Source organism: Frieseomelitta varia, unplaced genomic scaffold, assembly GCF_011392965.1.
Source record: "Frieseomelitta varia isolate USP_RPSP 00005682 unplaced genomic scaffold, Fvar_1.2 scaffold_958, whole genome shotgun sequence".
In the NCBI taxonomy this organism is placed as follows: Eukaryota; Metazoa; Arthropoda; class Insecta; order Hymenoptera; family Apidae; genus Frieseomelitta; species Frieseomelitta varia.
The window spans coordinates 2670-20222 of record NW_025110765.1 but is presented as its reverse complement, the minus strand read 5'-3'; the positions used below and the strand labels follow the sequence as shown (position 1 = coordinate 20222).

Sequence of the window (17553 nt, the reverse complement as noted above, 5' to 3'; positions counted from 1 at the left end):
TTTATGAAAACTTTAATCATTGTCTCCTTTTCCTTTTCTAATATATTAATATTTTATTTACCGGTATTATACCGAAACACATCTACCGGCTTAACATCGTTATATCGGTATTCGCACTATTTCGGTTTCATCAAACCGAAATCGAATAGTATCCTAAAAATACCTGTTTTTTTTACCAATATCCGTAATACCGATTCGGTCTCTGTTTTCGAAATTTCGAAATAGTCGAAATGCACGTGAATGTGTAAGATAAAAAAATTTTCAAGAATTAAAAGAAGCAATGAATTGATATTACTTTTATCTTTTAATAATTTTGTAATGTAAAAGTTGCAAGATATAATATGTATTACGCATTCTGTTTAGTAATTTTTGTTCGTGAAATAATCTATTGTCATGTCTCAGACAAAGACATTGTAACTAAAGAACATGAATTCTTTTGTCTGGTGAACATGAAAAAGAGAAATCATGTCGAAAGAAAAAAGATTAGAGCACATGGAAGAATTTTGCGTTTTGTCTTGGAAATCCGCTAGCCATATTTATTAATGGGGCTTAATGATGTTGATTCTTGTTCCAGATGTTTGGATCAGAGTTTAGAACGAATAACGAATAAAATACTGTCAAATTTATTCGTAAATAACGAATAACGATTTTATTCGGGAAAGAATTATTCGTTATTTACGAATAACAATTTTATAAAAATTTATTCGATTATATAAAATTTTATAAAATTTATTCGATTATATAAAATTTTCGAATAATGCCCAACTCTGGTTTGGATTAAGAACTCAAGATGGCATATCGGTCACAAGTGCTTGTAGTATTGTGATATAAATTTAAATTATCATAATCACTATTCCATGGTGATAATAAAATTACTAACAATTTTTAAATATTCTATTGTTTATATTAAATACACATCTCGACGGAACGATTTAATGAACATAGATATTGTTGATCTAAATACTTCAAAGAGAGAGAGAGAGAGAGAGAGAGAGAGAGAGAGAGAGAGAGAGAGAGAGAGAGAGAGTAGGGGTCGCTACATGCTGCTTAACTCACGTACAGTGGCACGTGAAGTTAGTTTTGTGCTGACCTGCAGTGGTGTCGGAAGTGAAGGAATCGGAGAAGCGTCGGACTATCATAGTGAAATAATCTAAAATGGGGAAATTAAACGTGACGATTTTACGATATTTAACGGGAGAGGACTTTCGTGTTTTAACAGCGGTAAATGTGCATTATTAATTATATATAATTAAATTAAAACAATATTTTATCGTATGCGTATCGTAACTCATTTTATGTCAACGATACAATAGGTTATATCAAACATTGCAGGATTTTATATCTTTTAATGTGTGAAAAGATGAGAAAATGATTGTTTAAAGAGTATCTCTGAATGTTTGGTCTTTTGACAGTATATAATTTTATATTTTGGAAAGGAAAAAATATCAGGTCTTGGGTCAAGTTAATTGTGCAATGCTATGTAGCTTGTGTTAGAAAATAGCTGTTACTTTTAAAATAAAAAATATAGCAGTACTATTAAATCTCCTGATATTTACTGTTATAGATTGAAATGGGAATGAAGAACCATGAACTTGTCCCTGCGTCGCTGGCTGCTCAAATAGCAAATTTGCGTTACGGTGGTGTGCAAAAGTTGTTGAAAGAACTATGCAGGCATAGGCTTCTCAGTTATGAACGTGGAAAAAATTGTTAGTTGATCATTTAAATAATAATAATAATAGGATCATTTAAATAATATAATACAGATTTTGATAATAATAAAGCAACACAAATAACATGTGCATATGTATAAAACACTTTATTTTTTTAGATGATGGTTATCGTTTGACAAATACAGGCTACGATTATTTGGCTTTAAAAGTTTTGGCACGAAGAGGTACTGTCACTTCTTTTGGCAATCAAATTGGAGTAGGAAAAGAATCTAACATTTACATAGTTGCTAATGATGAGGGAGAGTCAATATGCCTGAAACTACATAGATTGGGAAGGACTTGTTTTAGAAATATCAAAAGTAAAAGAGATTATCATCAACATAGAAAATCGGCATCGTGGTTGTATCTATCAAGAATAGCGGCTACAAGAGAATATGCATACATGAAAGCACTTTACGATAGAGGATTTCCAGTACCTAAACCAATTGATTTCAATAGACATTGCGTTGTTATGGAGCTGGTTGAAGGTGGACCTCTGTAAGTATCGTTACTTCTTTTTACTATCTTTTTACTATTTTATTTTAGGTGTAGTATCTACAAGACAGCTCTGTTCTAGATGTGGTGTATACAAAGTGGGTAATGTTGGACTGTTGTACGACGAATTAATGAATTTGATTGTAAAACTGGGAAATCATGGAGTTATTCACAGTGATTTCAACGAGTTCAACATCATGATAACAAATAGCGGGAAACCTATTCTTATTGATTTTCCGCAGATGATTTCCACCGAGCATGTGGAGGCTGCAGCTTATTTCGAAAGAGATGTAAAGTGTGTTCGTGACTTTTTTAAAAGACGGTTCGGTTATGAAAGCGAATTATACCCAACATTTCATGATATTTCGTAAGTTATAGCAAAAATATAAAGATGAACATTAAGTAAAATATCAGTGTTACGAGCTAAATTATATAAATGAATTTATCTTTAGGAGAGAAGATTATATTGATGTTGAAACTAAGGCCAGCGGTATTACAAAACAAATTAAGGATTTTTTGAAGGAAATGGACATGGTCGAAGTTGAAGATGAAGAAACTGAGGATGAGTGCAGTGAGAATGCGAATGAAGAAGATAGAAGTACGGATGAGAATGAAATTAATGTGCAACTTCAAGTTGAAAACTCTGTAAGAAGTGAATTTATGTGTACATCAAAGGAAACACTTGTGAACGCAAAAGTAAATGAAAAGAAAGACTCAATTGTCTCATCTTTAGAAGATTATGTTATAGAAGAAGGTGTCAAGAATATCGATATAAGTAAGTCAGTGGAAAGTGTAACGCGTACAAAGCCGTATGATTTAAATGAAAAACAGAATGAAGAAATGACTAATTCGGTTTTTGATGATATGGAAACATCCGACGTAGAAAAATCTAGTGACTCAGGAAGTATGTACAGTAGTATGACAAATGCAACAATCTCTCCCGAACTCATTAAGAAAAAGGTGAAACTAGCTTTACAGAAACGCGGAAAAAAAGAAGAGTCTAAGAGAATACTCGTGAAAGGAGAGGCAAACGCGGTAACTAGAACTAGGAGGGAGAATAAGGATACAATTAAACAGTCGACAGGGATATGGGGTTGGGAATAAAACTGACAAAACATTTTTGCTATTTATTGTAGATGATTCATTAAAAAGAAAAAAAAAGAACAACAAAACTATCACATATTTATTACAAATAAAGTTTCAATTCTTTTCTATTATTTCCCTGAAAGAATTTATTTAGATATGATACTTTTAACTTTTAAATAGTTTCACTATCCATAGAAATATAATTTAGTATTATTTTTTATTTATTGAATCAGTTATTATATGGCAATATAAAGATAATAGAGGGAAATGAAATTGAGATAAAATTGAAATTATAAAATAAAATAAAATAAAAAGTAAAATTCAGTCTAATCTTTCAGCATGTTGTGTTTACATAACACTTGATATAATGGAAAATATAAATCCATATGATTTTTTACACATTTTCTCTCTTGCTCTCTCCTCTCTATTCATATAAGTTAACGTTTAATTTTTCATTTTTAATATTTATAAGAATAATCATGTACAATTGATTTACTAAAAGAATGTGTACTTGAGAGAGAGAGAGAGAGAGGCATTTAATAATAGATATAAATATCTATATACCGAAAATAGATTGGTAAAAATTTACAAGGGTATTTAGTAGAAGAGAAATTGCAAAATAATTAATCTAATATTTTGTTAGTTGACAGTTGAAACTCTTGAAACATACACAATATAAACAAACTTTAAATACTTCACAATTAAGTTAATTTTATTTAGTTTTATAAGTTTAGTTTTATTTAGTTTTATAAGTTTAGTTTTATTTAGTTTTATAAGTTTAGTTTTATTTAGTTTTATTTAGTTTTATAAGTTGCATCCAAAAGATGCAATATGATATGTTATTTGATATGTAACTATTGGTGCTGACATCTTCATTAAATATCATAAAACTTTTCATTATTTTTCCATTTATACAGTGATAAGGAAATTAAGAGATATTTTTGAAAGAATTGTCGTATTACGAAATTTGCATTGAGCAGATAAGCTAGCTTTTAGTTTGTTTCAGATTATAGATACAAAGGTCAAATGTTATTTACATTAATTTTGTTTATATTCGGTGGTTACAATTTTTTCTTTTTCTTTCGTTTACATCAATTTTACTTGCGTACGTATATTGTGATTTTTTTTCATGTGTTTAATTTTTACGATTCGTTCCTACAAGCGTAGAAATGTACTTTTCTATCATTTGATTTACATACACGTGCATATGTAACAAACATTTGCAAAATAATCCTTTTTGGATTTTCGAAAATCGCGTATTGTTCGAGATAATTGACAAATACGTCAATGCACGTGTTTAAGTATACCAAGTGTGTAAGTATGTGTTCATTATGTAATCAGCATTGTTTTACATTTTAATTATCGAAATTATAAAATATGTCGCGGGAAATTTCTGTTACAGTTACCAACCGAAGGAATTGCTCCTGTATCGCACTTCGAATTTTATAGCCGTTTATAAACGTATTATTTCGCAATGGATCAACGATCTTGACCTCTTAACCGAATAAACGGACACTGATTGCTTCGGGGATTGTTCGATTCGAGAGAAAAAAATATATTGTACAACTTCTAATAATTCGTAAAAGGAGAAAGAGGAGGAGAGAATATTCGAACGAGACTAAAGTTTATCAAGAAAGTTGGTCGTACAACATCGATATCTTTTCGAGGAGTAAAGAGGTTCCACGGAGACGCGATGGATGATAAGGTTGCTGGTTGCGGTGAGCGCGGCAGCTAGACTGCTTATATATAAGCCGCGCGTGCTCTTCTCTTCTAGTTTTAGCTTCCCTAGTGCTCTTCCGTGAAATATTCCGGATACCGAGAGACCGCTCGTCGATCACTGTAACTACACGTTGTTTCGTATCATGGCCAACGACAATCTCACAGCTATTCTCTATGGCATCAACGACATTAGGCTGGTCAGTACATTATACAAATTATACATTGTACACTTATATACTAATGTTTGTAATTTCTCAAAGAAAATTTCCATTATGTGTTCTCCTTCTCTCCTTCTTTTTATTTTCAACCGTCAAACGTATTTTTGCGCGTATGAAGATGAATTTAAATAAATAAAAAACCATATACGCAAGGAAAATTTTAACGTTGCGACGTTTCTATTTAAAACACCAAGTTTTTAAAGTGAAAGAAGCAGAAGAACTTTGTCGTGTTTGCTTTGCGACAGAGCGCGCAAGCTTTTCGTTTATATATTTTACAAAAAAAAAAAAAAAAAAAAAAAAAAAAATCATTGGAAACCCCTAAAAGAAAATTATTTCACGTTCGAAAAATTTCTGACGGAAATGATAAGTCGGTTGTTTCGACCGTATTCGTCGAATAGTTCTAGCGTTAACGTAACACACGCTGTGCTGGTCGTGATAATCTTGTCCTGAATAATCGCACGTTGTTTACGCGAATGTTCAATGGAACATTTATGGAAATATTCGATGATGCCTCGGACGTTGTTTCCAGTAAACGAAATTAAAATCTTTATCCCGTCTAACGTCGCTGCCTCGGACGGATTTTTCGAAAATACAGGAAAAGTGGGATAGAAGAGGATGTGACGTGTACGCGTGCAGATTTATTTTTCATTGAGCAAAGCGATTACGTCGATTATGTCTCTTTGTCTCCGCTGTTATCACTTGAAACGGTTACTTCGTTAATACGATTAACGCACGTCCAGGGACGGGGCAGATCGTCCGTGTACACGTACAAGTACAAGGTTCACCGTTTTTGTCATTATTTCTTCGATTATCCGCCCCGGGGTCAATCTATTCTGCGTTACGTGTGCACGGACACGCTTGTTAAACGCTAACGCGCTACTGTTTCAACTGTTGCATCGTTCCTGCTGTATGAAATGAAGCATACCGTAGCACGTAACGGAACGAATTTCCATTTGGATCGGTGACGGCACAACCAGCTGCTTGATTTCGAAAAATTTTCCGCCGCCCGCCAGTCCCTCGCATTTCTTTTTGTTTGCGAAACTTTTTAACACTGTGTTAAATTCGCGTAATAAATTTGGCTCGATCAACAGTAGAAGGTACCGTTACCGTTCTAATAAATATCTTTATCTCTCTTTTTCTCCTTTAGTTCTTTTTTCTTTTTGTTCGTTTATGTAATGAAGGAGAGAGGCAGGCAGGGATTGTGCAACGCGATGCCTACATGCGACTGTATGTGCATCACTAAATCTAGGTTCTGTTTCTTTAGTCATGCTTCTAAAATTTTGAGAATGCAAAGTTCCAGAATGCCTATCGTGTCGTTTATCATTCTTTCGTTACTGTTCGTTGTTTCGTTCATTGCGGATTTATAAAATGTAATATATATATATATATATATATATATATATATATATATATATATATATATATATATATACGGTGTGAATGAAACGATATTCATTCATTCGGATGTAGTATAGCTTTGTCGATGTGTATCGTTAAACTCTCGAGCAACATAAATGCAGGAAAGTCCAATCACTAAATTACGCTAACATTCGTATTTGTATTTCTATACTGTTTTCTATACATGTAACGAGAGTTAAAAGTATACGAGCATACGTTTAACAAAAATAAAGATCGGTTATTATTAGAAGACTGAGGTAGTAATATAGTGGTATATGATATTTATGTCACTTGAAACATGTGCAGTGATATATGTTGAAAGAATAGGAAAGAATAGAATTCCATCAAACATGACAGAGATGATATGGCATACGGTCATAGTATGGCAGCTTTTGTAGTCGGAGAATTGTCAAAAAGTGCACTTTTAACAGTACTATAAACAAACTTGGATATTTAGATATTTTAAAATTTAGCTGCAAGTATTATGGAAGTTTTTTTTTGCTACATTTATGAGTCTTTCAATAAGATCAGAGATTCAAAGCGTATCACGAGAGTTAAGATTGATTGAAGGACACTCCAAATCAATTAATCCATTACAGTCTCCGGATTTTAGTGTAATAGAAATTTTTTAGCTTGCATTTTGCTTTCAAGGTGGAAGAACATTAGATAATTGACATTCAGGGTTTTGAAAATTATGTGCTAGAACTACCGACGATTAAAATGTAAAATTTCTATTAGAGTAAAATAAAAGAATAGAAGAAATCTTTATAATACAATACAATACTACACACATTACAAAAAATCATTTAAATCTTTAAAACTATATTACTGTATTACACTACATTACTGTAAAATTCTTAGTAAAAATTATAAATTGATTATTTAAATTAACATTGGAACTTAACATAGTTCTAACGTTAATAAACTATCAAAATTGGACGATGTTGAACATTATACGTTCCATCGTTGTACGCAACTGATCGTTTTAATTTTAATTCTCTTTGGTTACAGGAACAAACTCCGATCGAGGAACCCGATCAAAATGGTAAGAATATTTGTTAAATGATACTATAATAGAAAAGTGCATGTTTAATCTAGCGTTCTACAAAGTACATATCTTAACTTTATTGCCCCTTATCAGTTGTATTTAATTCTCTGCAATTAGATTGTGAAACTTCATGCAATTTCATATTTTCATGAACGTAATTCAAGGAATCAAACCTAAGCAAAAATTTATTTCCACTATTAAACTATTGTAACAAGTATTCTACTTTCTATTTTACATTTTACGTAAATATTTATGCATATAGTATTTGCATTCTCTGCATTTTTCTGTTCCCAAATTTCTTTATATAAAAATTAATGGTTAAAATTAATTATTGATTAAAGTATTATCGATAATAGTTCACACAGGCAACCTAGATGCGTACATTGACGTTTTACTAACGATAACTGGAGCATATGACGTAGATAGCTCTCAATAATCTGGAATTCGGAATGAAATCTGAATCTAATTTGAAGATTTTAACTTAAGAAAAGAAAAAGAAATTTCATTTCCATTTAATATATTTAATAATGTTTGTTTTACGATGTTTTTTAATAGACTTATTTAATAGCGAATAGTATAGATCGTAGTAGTAGTTTCTATTGCATGATATAAGCATAATTGCTCCGTGAATTGGCAACTTTTTGCAAAAAAAAAAAAAAAATTTTTGTCATTTTGAGGATTTCGAGGATTGCTGACTAACTTGGCCCAATAGTAACAATGTAATTTCGTTTAATCGGCTTTTCTTTTTTCAGAGGTACTTTTGCAAATGGCTTGCGTTGGAATTTGCGGTTCCGATGTTCATTATTTGGTTAATGGGAGAATAGGTGATTTCGTCGTACGAAAACCAATGATAATAGGCCACGAATCTTCCGGAGTAGTTGTCAAACTTGGAAAGAATGTGAAGAACTTGAAGGTATGTGCGATTGAACGACGACTGTTAAATTCTGTTGAAATACTTTTGATCATTTGTAGACTTAAAATACATTTGATTATCTATAAAACTTGTTGTTTCGTACACAAACAACAGTGTATATATGACGTGAAATTAAGAAGATAGTGGTTACGTATATGTAAACGTATGTACATGTGTGTCACTCGATTCTCAGATTACATTTTATAAATATTGAGTGAAAGGAGAAACAAATCGAATAATTATCCATCACAACTTCAGCTAGATCGAGTGCCTAGAGAATTAAATGCAATTTATTACAATAATCGATATTCGCGAATAAAAAGTTACTCGTTTTGTAAATGTGGAGTGTCATTGTTGAGTCGAATATCTAAATTATTTTTAGTGCTGTTGGAGGTAGATGTTCAATAATTTTTACCAATATTGTTAGGTGATATTTGAGTACATATATACAATCATATATATATATAGCATCTATATATACACATGTACATATATGCAATCGTGTATGCAGTTTCCTTGTGTTACTTTTTGATGTTTAACGAATGTCTAACTTAGGTCGGTGACCGAGTGGCCATTGAACCTGGGGTATCCTGTAGAATGTGTAAGTTTTGTAAAGAAGGACGTTACAATTTGTGTAAGGACATGATATTTTGCGCCACTCCGCCGGTACATGGGAATTTAAGACGTTTCTATAAGCATGCTGCGGACTTTTGTTTCAAGTAAGTTAACATTAATTTTGAACAAACAATGTTACGCGCTTTTTTTTTTTTTTTATTACGACGCATTTCTATTATACTTGTCGACGGTATAAAAATTATGCTCGAACAGATTTTTATGGATGTTATGAATTTTTGCACTTAACTGGATGTAAAGATACATATTTATAGGCACTCACTTATGGTGCTTTCTCTTTTAATTTATGCAAATCCATGGAAATTTGAATTGTTGTGTGTGTCGTTAATCCTTCTACGGTGTTTAACGAGCATACTCATCGTGAGGGAATGATCAGTTTTTACTCGCCGCGTAGAAAAACGAGACACTTTGTAGCATTTGTTGTAATTCAATTTAAATTTACAGTAGGCATTTGTTCTGGTATAGTCGTCATTCCTCGACTTTAATTATGTACGTCGACGTACATTTCCTGATTAAAATTCCAAATTCGTTAAATAGATCCTTTAAATATTATAATTATACAGTGTGAGTACTACAGTGTGGATATTTTATGTGCATTCTATAAATTTTTATGTTTTTATGTCTTCAAATTTCCAACAAATGCATAAAAATCCTGAATAAGAGTCTACGTCACGTTCTGGAAATTCAGTTAACAGTATAATATGATTCTACAATCTCTGGAGATCGTTTCAGTATACATAGATAGCAAATATTCCGTCAGAAGTTGATGCAAAACAGAATAAAAAGAGTTACGTGTTTTTCTAAAAAGAGTTGTGTGTTTTGAAAGTATATCGAATTTTAAACCGCGTCACCTCGGAATGTGATAAGTGTAACATAGACTCTTATTCGAGGTCACCATTCATAAAAAGTATTGGTGCAAACAAGTGATATATTAGCAAAATCTATTTCCATAAATAATTCATTACATACAAAAGCAATGTGCACGGTAGCAATTTCCAATGATGTGTTATACAATAACAGTACAAGAAATATAAATATTCCAGTGCCTAATCTGCATTTAATAGCGCGTTTTACTCTAATAAATATTCTTTCGTAAGCACTGGAATGTTATCGAATGATATCGCACTAACATTAAGAGAGGAAAGTTTGTCTTTAAACCATTGAAAATATTTTCCATTCTGTCCAAATACATTTGTACATAAATACTTCCTTCATTCTCGAATCTTTATATTACTTGTACTATTGTATGTGTATAACTCGTACATGCATCACTTCTGCATATAGTAATTACTGTATTTACTAAAACAAATTCTTTTACGTTAACGTATCACTCGTTTTCACAAAAATATTGCAAGAAAGCTAGGTGTGCCAATACTTTTGTTTCACCGTGCGATTTTTGACTGTATAGATTTAATTTGCACAGTACTTTTTGACTGTGCAAATGAATTTAGTTTGTAAATGAAGAGAGCAACATTTGTAACAAAATCGTTTTGCGTTGCAGGTTACCAGACAATGTGACATTGGCTGAAGGAGCATTGTTGGAACCATTATCGGTCGGTGTACATGCTTGCAAGCGCGCGAACATCGGCATCAGTTCAAAGGTTCTGATTTTGGGAGCTGGACCGATTGGTCTGTTGTCGTTGTTGGTAGCGAAAGCTATGGGAGCCAGTAGAGTCGTTATTACCGGTATGTTTTCTTTTACTGAGAAATTTTTAAGTTTTTTTCTTTTTTTAAACAAGATGATTCGTTGGTTTGATTTTGAATGATAAAGTAAAGGATCTCGATCTGTTTCAGACCTGTCACAATCTCGATTGGACCTTGCGAAGAAACTTGGCGCTGATGAAACATTATTAGTGAAAAAGGAGGATACCGAGTCGCATATTTTAAAAAGAATAATCGAGCTTGTCGGAGAAGAACCCGATAAGACGATTGATGCGTGCGGAGCGCAGTCTATGATTCGATTGGCGATTCTCGTAAGCCTTTCATTTTTCGTTCTCGTATATGTATCTTTTGTTTCTTATCGATATGAATCACTGCTACTACAATTTAATAATAATACTCAATAATAACATTAATTAGTCAATTGTATCCACATAGACAAACTGGACTGTGGATATTTGTGCGAATCTATATTTCTAGGTTTATAATTTAAAAAGTAGTACCTTTTTCATTAATAATTTATTAAATACTAATGGGTGCTGTAATTTGGGCATTTCATGTGCTAGGTTTCCGCATCATGTGCATTTTATGCTTTCCTGCAACATCAAATTTTCCATAAATACATAAAAAATCCGCAGTCCAGTAATAATAGACGATATGTATATATATATATAATAGACGTAAATATATTTACCTGTACATTAGTAAGTTAAATGGACTTACATGGCATTTTTAGGCGACCAGATCTGGCGGAGTGGCTGTTTTAGTAGGAATGGGCGCATCGGAGGTTCAAATTCCATTAATGAACGCACTTGTGAGAGAAGTTGACATTAGAGGCGTATTTCGATACGCAAACGAGTACGTACAAATGTTTCTCGTTTTTCCCAATAATAGCTATTGCAGTTAGTACATAAGTATATGCATGCACATTTTGTTATATCCACTACTGATGAATAAATAACGAGAGATCGAGATTGTAAAATTTTTTATGATATAATTTTATGACATAAGCTCATAGAGATTGTGATAATTTATTACTACTGTTTCAGTAAAGTAAAATAGAAAAATGATAATTTTTATTAGTATATTTTTGATAAGAAGAAGAAGAAGAAAGATCTGCAAGTTTTTTGCTTATTTTGGCGATGATCTTGATTCTATGTAACTATGTATACATGTTACATATGTAATTTATATATATACATATATTCTTACATGTGAATATTTGTACATATATCTTCTCAAAAATCTTAGGATAGTTGTTATATTTGCTGCAGTAATTCATTTAATTTGATATATTATTAATATATTTATTGCATAATTAATAATTATAATTACTAATATATTAACAATTTAAAATTCATCAAAAATTAAAATTTCAATTAAAAATGAGAAATGTCCTATGATGTCCGAGTAAAAATATACGTACATTAATGTTAATGTTAATATTAATAGTAGCACTTCAAAAAATGTTTTTCGTTTTATTTTTCTAGCTATGCCGACGCGCTGAATCTCTTGGCTACTGAGAAAATTGACGTGAAGCCACTGATAACTCATAATTACAAATTAGAGGATACAGTTCAAGCTTTCGAAACTTCTAAATCAGGACAGGCCGATGTTGTTAAAGTTATGATACATTGTAACTAGAAAACGAACGGAATTATTTCAATACTGTTTTTTTAATACTACGACAAGATACAACTATGAAACGTGCATGGAAAATCAAAGATCAGGCGATATTATTGACACTGATACTATTAATGTTAAATATGTAGCATATGTGAACGTGAACAATTCACTTATGTCTTTTATAAAGCATTGTCATCGGTTGCAATCACATTATTGATGAAATATAAATGAAATGTATACTGTTTGAGTTCCCAAAGCAAATGGTAATTTGCTAATTGTCCATATTAAGTTTCGTTGTGTATGTATGTATATAGGTACAGTTTTTAATTAAATAATGACACATACCGATGCACATTGATACACATTGACATATATTTATGCTAAAGCACATTACGTTGTATGCGGCAGGCACGTGTACATGTAAATGTTCTTTTTTTCACCGATGTATTTTAATCCTTGATCAATGAATTAATGTATATACAATAGAAAATTCTCATTATTTTTATTAAAATTATTATTATCAAAATGTATTTTTTATTAATGTTTTTTTCTATTGTTATTCAAATATCAACTGCAAATATTACTGTCCACAAAAATTGAAATTTATATATTTAAAATCAGTGGTTCATTACATTCCAATGCATTTATATGTTGACTGCGAATTTTTATACAATTCCAAATTTTTATAAAAAGAAAGTCTAAGCAAAAATTTGTTTCTTCTACCAAATATTACTCCATTTCTGATATTATTTCAATTAAATAGATATTTATACTTCTGATATTTTATATATTTTTGCATATTATATGCATTTTTTTATATTTTTCTTATATAAATGCATGGATATCCGCAGTTTAGCGATATGATATTATTGGAAGTCTTCTACATCACAAATAAAAATTTTTATATGACACTAATACACATATGTATATAAATAACAGAGTAAATTCTACTGCCATTATGAGTACTATGTGGAAAGAAATCAAAATATAATAAGTAAAAAAAGATAGGATTCCTAGTATTTTTATTTCATTCAGAAATAATAAGTTCATCGACCGTTTATACTTTTATTTTATTCAGACAAGATGAATTTATGCCTTATCTTAGTTTTTGAGTTATAAAAAATTGAAGAAAATGTTCAATGTGTTTGCCTTATACCACGATGTTACTGCGTGTCTTAGCATTGAATTCCATAGTTTTCAGAAAATGCCAAGTATTTCTCGAATAATTTTACAATAGATTTTAAATTGTACCAAAAATAAAAATTTAATGGATTGTGTTTTGTTTAATGTGTTTTTTTTCTGCAGCATCTCGTTATCTAACAAATATTATGAGATAAAACTAATGCAATTTAAAAAAAAATATATAAAAAATATGAATATAAAAAAAATATTAAAAAAAGAATTTATTTGTTTCTTCATATTTATTTGTTGCAAATTATAAAACGCTCAAGGCCTGAATATCGATGGATATTCTTGTAAAATTAGATAAAGTTCAGACTACGATGTGCAATAGCATGTACTAGGGCACAAGGTGGAACATTTTCTTTTCCATTGTCTCGAAAGTCAAAGTATGTAGAATATAGATTCATATAATATTTTTACTTATTTTATTTTGTAGATTCTTTTACTTATTCTATTTTGTAAAAAGTACGCATTTAAGACTCACTCTGTATAGATAAAATACAGACATGCACGATGGAAGGTAATGGTCGAGCGTTGCTTTTCGATCAATGGTTTCCGATGAATCAGAAGTATGTATTCGCAAGAAGAAACTTAACCATCTGTGATATTGTCTGCTGACAATGACACTGCATGACTTCTTCTATTAGCCTTCTACGTTACCCGAGTGGTGCTTAAAACGTGCAGCCTGTTTTCGAGTCACTCTCATATTGGAGTTCTTTCTCCTTTGTCGAGATATGCAGCACGCAGAGATGTGTACTTTACCGGTACTTTATCTTAATTCCTAACTGGTATCATTGAACGTTAGGTCAATAGCAATTCACCGTTGAATTATTTGACTTTGGAATTTTTTATTTAATCTGTATTGCGGAGTAGAAACAAACTGTAAAGTAAAATTAAATATTAATTAAAATGTAACATGAGTCAATAGCCCAATGATACTATTTGCGATATAGTATAGTACTCATAATAAATAATAAATTTTTTGAATTTTAATAGATAATTTTCTTGCGAATTTGATATAAAACATGATTTTTCTTGGTATCTTATTTAGTATAGATTCGTAATTTAAAGATCTGCATTGTTTGCAAAAAAGCACTATGTGATTTTATTTGTGATTACTTTTATTATTACATTTTGTACTCATTTGTTGATTCCTTAATCTCATACTGCATAATTCTTAACAATTCTAATACTAAATTCAACAATTATTTATTAAGGGTGTACGTATTTAATGGTTTAAATAATAATTCTACTGCATAATGTAATAAAATTTCTCGGTTTTAAGTATTGACAATTTTTCATCAGGTGTGTGAACATTATCGTTCTGTTTTAAGAATTTGTCATGAATTTTGTGTATATGATTTAGACCAATGTTTTATTTTTTATTTCAAGTTACCATTTCGCGCGAAACGTGCGATTACAGCGCTCCAACGGTAAAATACGCAATATACCTCCTACGATTTTCGAACGTAATCGATATTTCTCACGATCGATATTTAGGCGGGATCATGGCGGAAGGAAGCACATCCTGTCTGTAAAGGGGAAAGTATTATCCAGAAAGAAGTGTCATTCAGAAATTCAGGTAAAAATTTAAATCAATAATTGTTAGACTTGTATTTGTATTGTAAATTTTTATATAATAAAATGTTTGTTATTGCATTCAATTCAAGATTTAACCAAATAATTAGTACACATAATTTTCAACAATTGTAGAAAAAAATGGCGTGTAAACAGAACATACTACGCTAAAAGTTATTTATAATTTTATATCAAATTAAATTTCAATTCTAACCAATTCAAATATTATGACGTTGTAATATGGCTAACTGTTTATTATATATGTAATATCCCTTTACTTTTATGGTAACATTTTGTACTTATTTGTTGATTCTTTAACCTCATATTGCATAATTCTTAACAATTCTAATACTAAATTCAATAATTATTTATTAAGGATGTATGTATGTTTAATAGCTTAAATAATAATTCTACTGTGTAATATAATAAAATTTCTCATATTTTAGTTTTAAGTATTGACAATTTTTCATCAAATATATGAATATTATTGTCCATTTGAAGAATTTGTCATGAATTTTGTGTATTTGATTTAGACCAATGTTTTTTGTTTTTTATTCCAATTTATGTTCATGTGAAACGTGTGATTACAGCGCCCCAACGGTGAAATATGCAATACACTTTTTACGATTCTTGAACGTAATCGATATTTCTCGAACGATCGATTTTTAAGCGGGATCATGGCGGAAGGAAGCACATCTTGTCCGTAAAGAGGAAAGTGGTTCCCAGAAAAATCATCGAAAAGTATTATCCAGAAGTTCTTAGGTAAAAATTTAGATCAATAATTGTTAGATTTGTATTTGTATTATAAATTTTTAAGATAAAACGTTCATTTTTGTGTTCAATTCAAGGTAAGATCTAACCAAATAATTATTACACATAATTTTTGACAATTATAGAAAAAATGGCATATAAACGTTTAAGCAGAACATATCACGCTAAAAGTTATTTATAATTTTATATCAAAATTAAATTTCAACTGAATTTGAATTCTAACCAATACAAATATTGTGACGTTGTAATATGGCTAACTTTAGCCATATTAATGTTCCTTGTGTATATTATGTAATATCCCTTTACTTCTATTGTAACATTTTGTACTTATTTGTTGATTCTTTAACCTTATAGTGTATAATTCTGAGCAATTCTAACATTAAATTCAACAATTATTTATTAAGGATGTATGTATTTAAATAATAATTCTACTGCGTAATATAATAAAATTTCTCATGTCTCAGTTTTAAGTATTAACTGAATTTTTTATCAAGTGTGTGAATTTTATCGTCCTTTTTTAAGAATTTGTCATGAATTTTGTGTATTTGATTTAGACCAATGTTTTTTGCTCTTTTTATTTCATGTTATGCTCATGTGAAACGTGCGACTACAGCGCCCCAACGGTGAAATATGCAATATACTTCCTACGATTCTCGAATCATGATCGATATTTCCCGCGATCGATTTTTAAGTGGAAACATGGCGGAAGGAAGCATATTTTGTTCGTAAAGAGGAAAGTGGTGTCCAGAAAAGTCATCCAGAAAAGTTCTCCAGAAATTCTTAGGTAAAAATTGAAATAGCTATTAGATTTGTGTTTGTTTTGTAAATTTTTGAATCAAAACATACACTTTCCATCAAAATTTGAATTAATACTTACGGCTTCAATTCATCGAGATTTCGCAGGTTACCGGAAAAGTGTGTAAGGTAAATTTTTAATCCCTTAAGGTAAGCGATTAAAGTAACCAAATAATTATTACTCATGATTTTCAACAATTAAAGAAATAATATCATATAAACATTTAAATAGAACATATTATGCTAAAAGTTATTTATAATTTTATATCAAAATTTAATTTAAATTCTAACCAGTAGAAATATTGTAACCTTGAAATTGACTAACTCACTGTTTTATATATACATATATATGCATACACACACATATTTTATTATATGTTTATTATACACTTCTATTATTTCTAATAATTGTATTAACAATAATTTATTAAGAATGTATGTATTTAATAGTTGAAATAATAATTTTACTGCGTAATATAATGAAATTGTTCAGTTCTCGAATAGAGTGAAACGTAGAAGGCCTTGGAGCTCGAAACTCGAAGTAAAAAACAACACGAACACGCTCTTTTAATAGAATTTGAAGTTGATTATCGTTTCACTTTTACATATTTGTCTTCATTTAACATATTTGTTCTAACTTTTGGGTTTCTTTTGTGCAGATTGTTCCTTGGTTGCAATAGACAGCATAGAATGCACAGACGCCACGATGCTTAATGGAATTTG

At 30.4% G+C, this 17553-nt stretch overlaps 2 protein-coding genes across 3 annotated transcripts; both read left to right on the top strand.

The window, feature by feature from the left end:
• The first annotated feature begins 1068 nt into the window (after positions 1-1068).
• On the top strand, positions 1069-3415 carry LOC122538081 (serine/threonine-protein kinase rio2). Its single transcript, XM_043671839.1, has 5 exons — positions 1069-1221; positions 1565-1706; positions 1829-2207; positions 2287-2571; positions 2657-3415. Exons 1-5 carry the CDS (start codon positions 1156-1158, stop codon positions 3306-3308), a joined length of 1524 nt encoding a protein of 507 aa, XP_043527774.1. The 5' UTR covers positions 1069-1155; the 3' UTR covers positions 3309-3415.
• Positions 3416-5016: 1601 nt separating this feature from the next.
• LOC122538080 (sorbitol dehydrogenase-like) lies at positions 5017-13025 on the top strand. 2 transcript variants are annotated; one of them, XM_043671836.1, is made up of 8 exons: positions 5017-5206; positions 7637-7670; positions 8426-8586; positions 9142-9305; positions 10721-10905; positions 11014-11192; positions 11615-11736; positions 12369-13025. In XM_043671836.1, the coding sequence occupies exons 1-8, from the start codon at positions 5153-5155 to the stop codon at positions 12520-12522; spliced, it is 1053 nt and encodes a 350-aa protein (XP_043527771.1). In that variant the 5' UTR covers positions 5017-5152; the 3' UTR covers positions 12523-13025. The 2 variants fall into 2 exon arrangements, with proteins under 2 accessions (XP_043527771.1, XP_043527773.1); XM_043671838.1 differs by lacking the exon at positions 7637-7670 and having other exon boundaries at positions 5072-5206.
• Positions 13026-17553: the final 4528 nt, after the last annotated feature.

Coding starts and splice junctions, on each gene's coding strand:
- LOC122538081 (XM_043671839.1), top strand. CDS start 1,156: ATGGGGAAATTAAACGTGACGATTTTACGATATTTAACGGGAGAGGAC. Junction 1,222..1,564: donor ACTTTCGTGTTTTAACAGCG/GTAAATGTGCAT, acceptor TTACTGTTATAG/ATTGAAATGGGAATGAAGAA. Junction 1,707..1,828: donor TTATGAACGTGGAAAAAATT/GTTAGTTGATCA, acceptor TTATTTTTTTAG/ATGATGGTTATCGTTTGACA.
- LOC122538080 (XM_043671836.1), top strand. CDS start 5,153: ATGGCCAACGACAATCTCACAGCTATTCTCTATGGCATCAACGACATT. Junction 7,671..8,425: donor CGAGGAACCCGATCAAAATG/GTAAGAATATTT, acceptor TTCTTTTTTCAG/AGGTACTTTTGCAAATGGCT. Junction 11,737..12,368: donor GTATTTCGATACGCAAACGA/GTACGTACAAAT, acceptor TTATTTTTCTAG/CTATGCCGACGCGCTGAATC.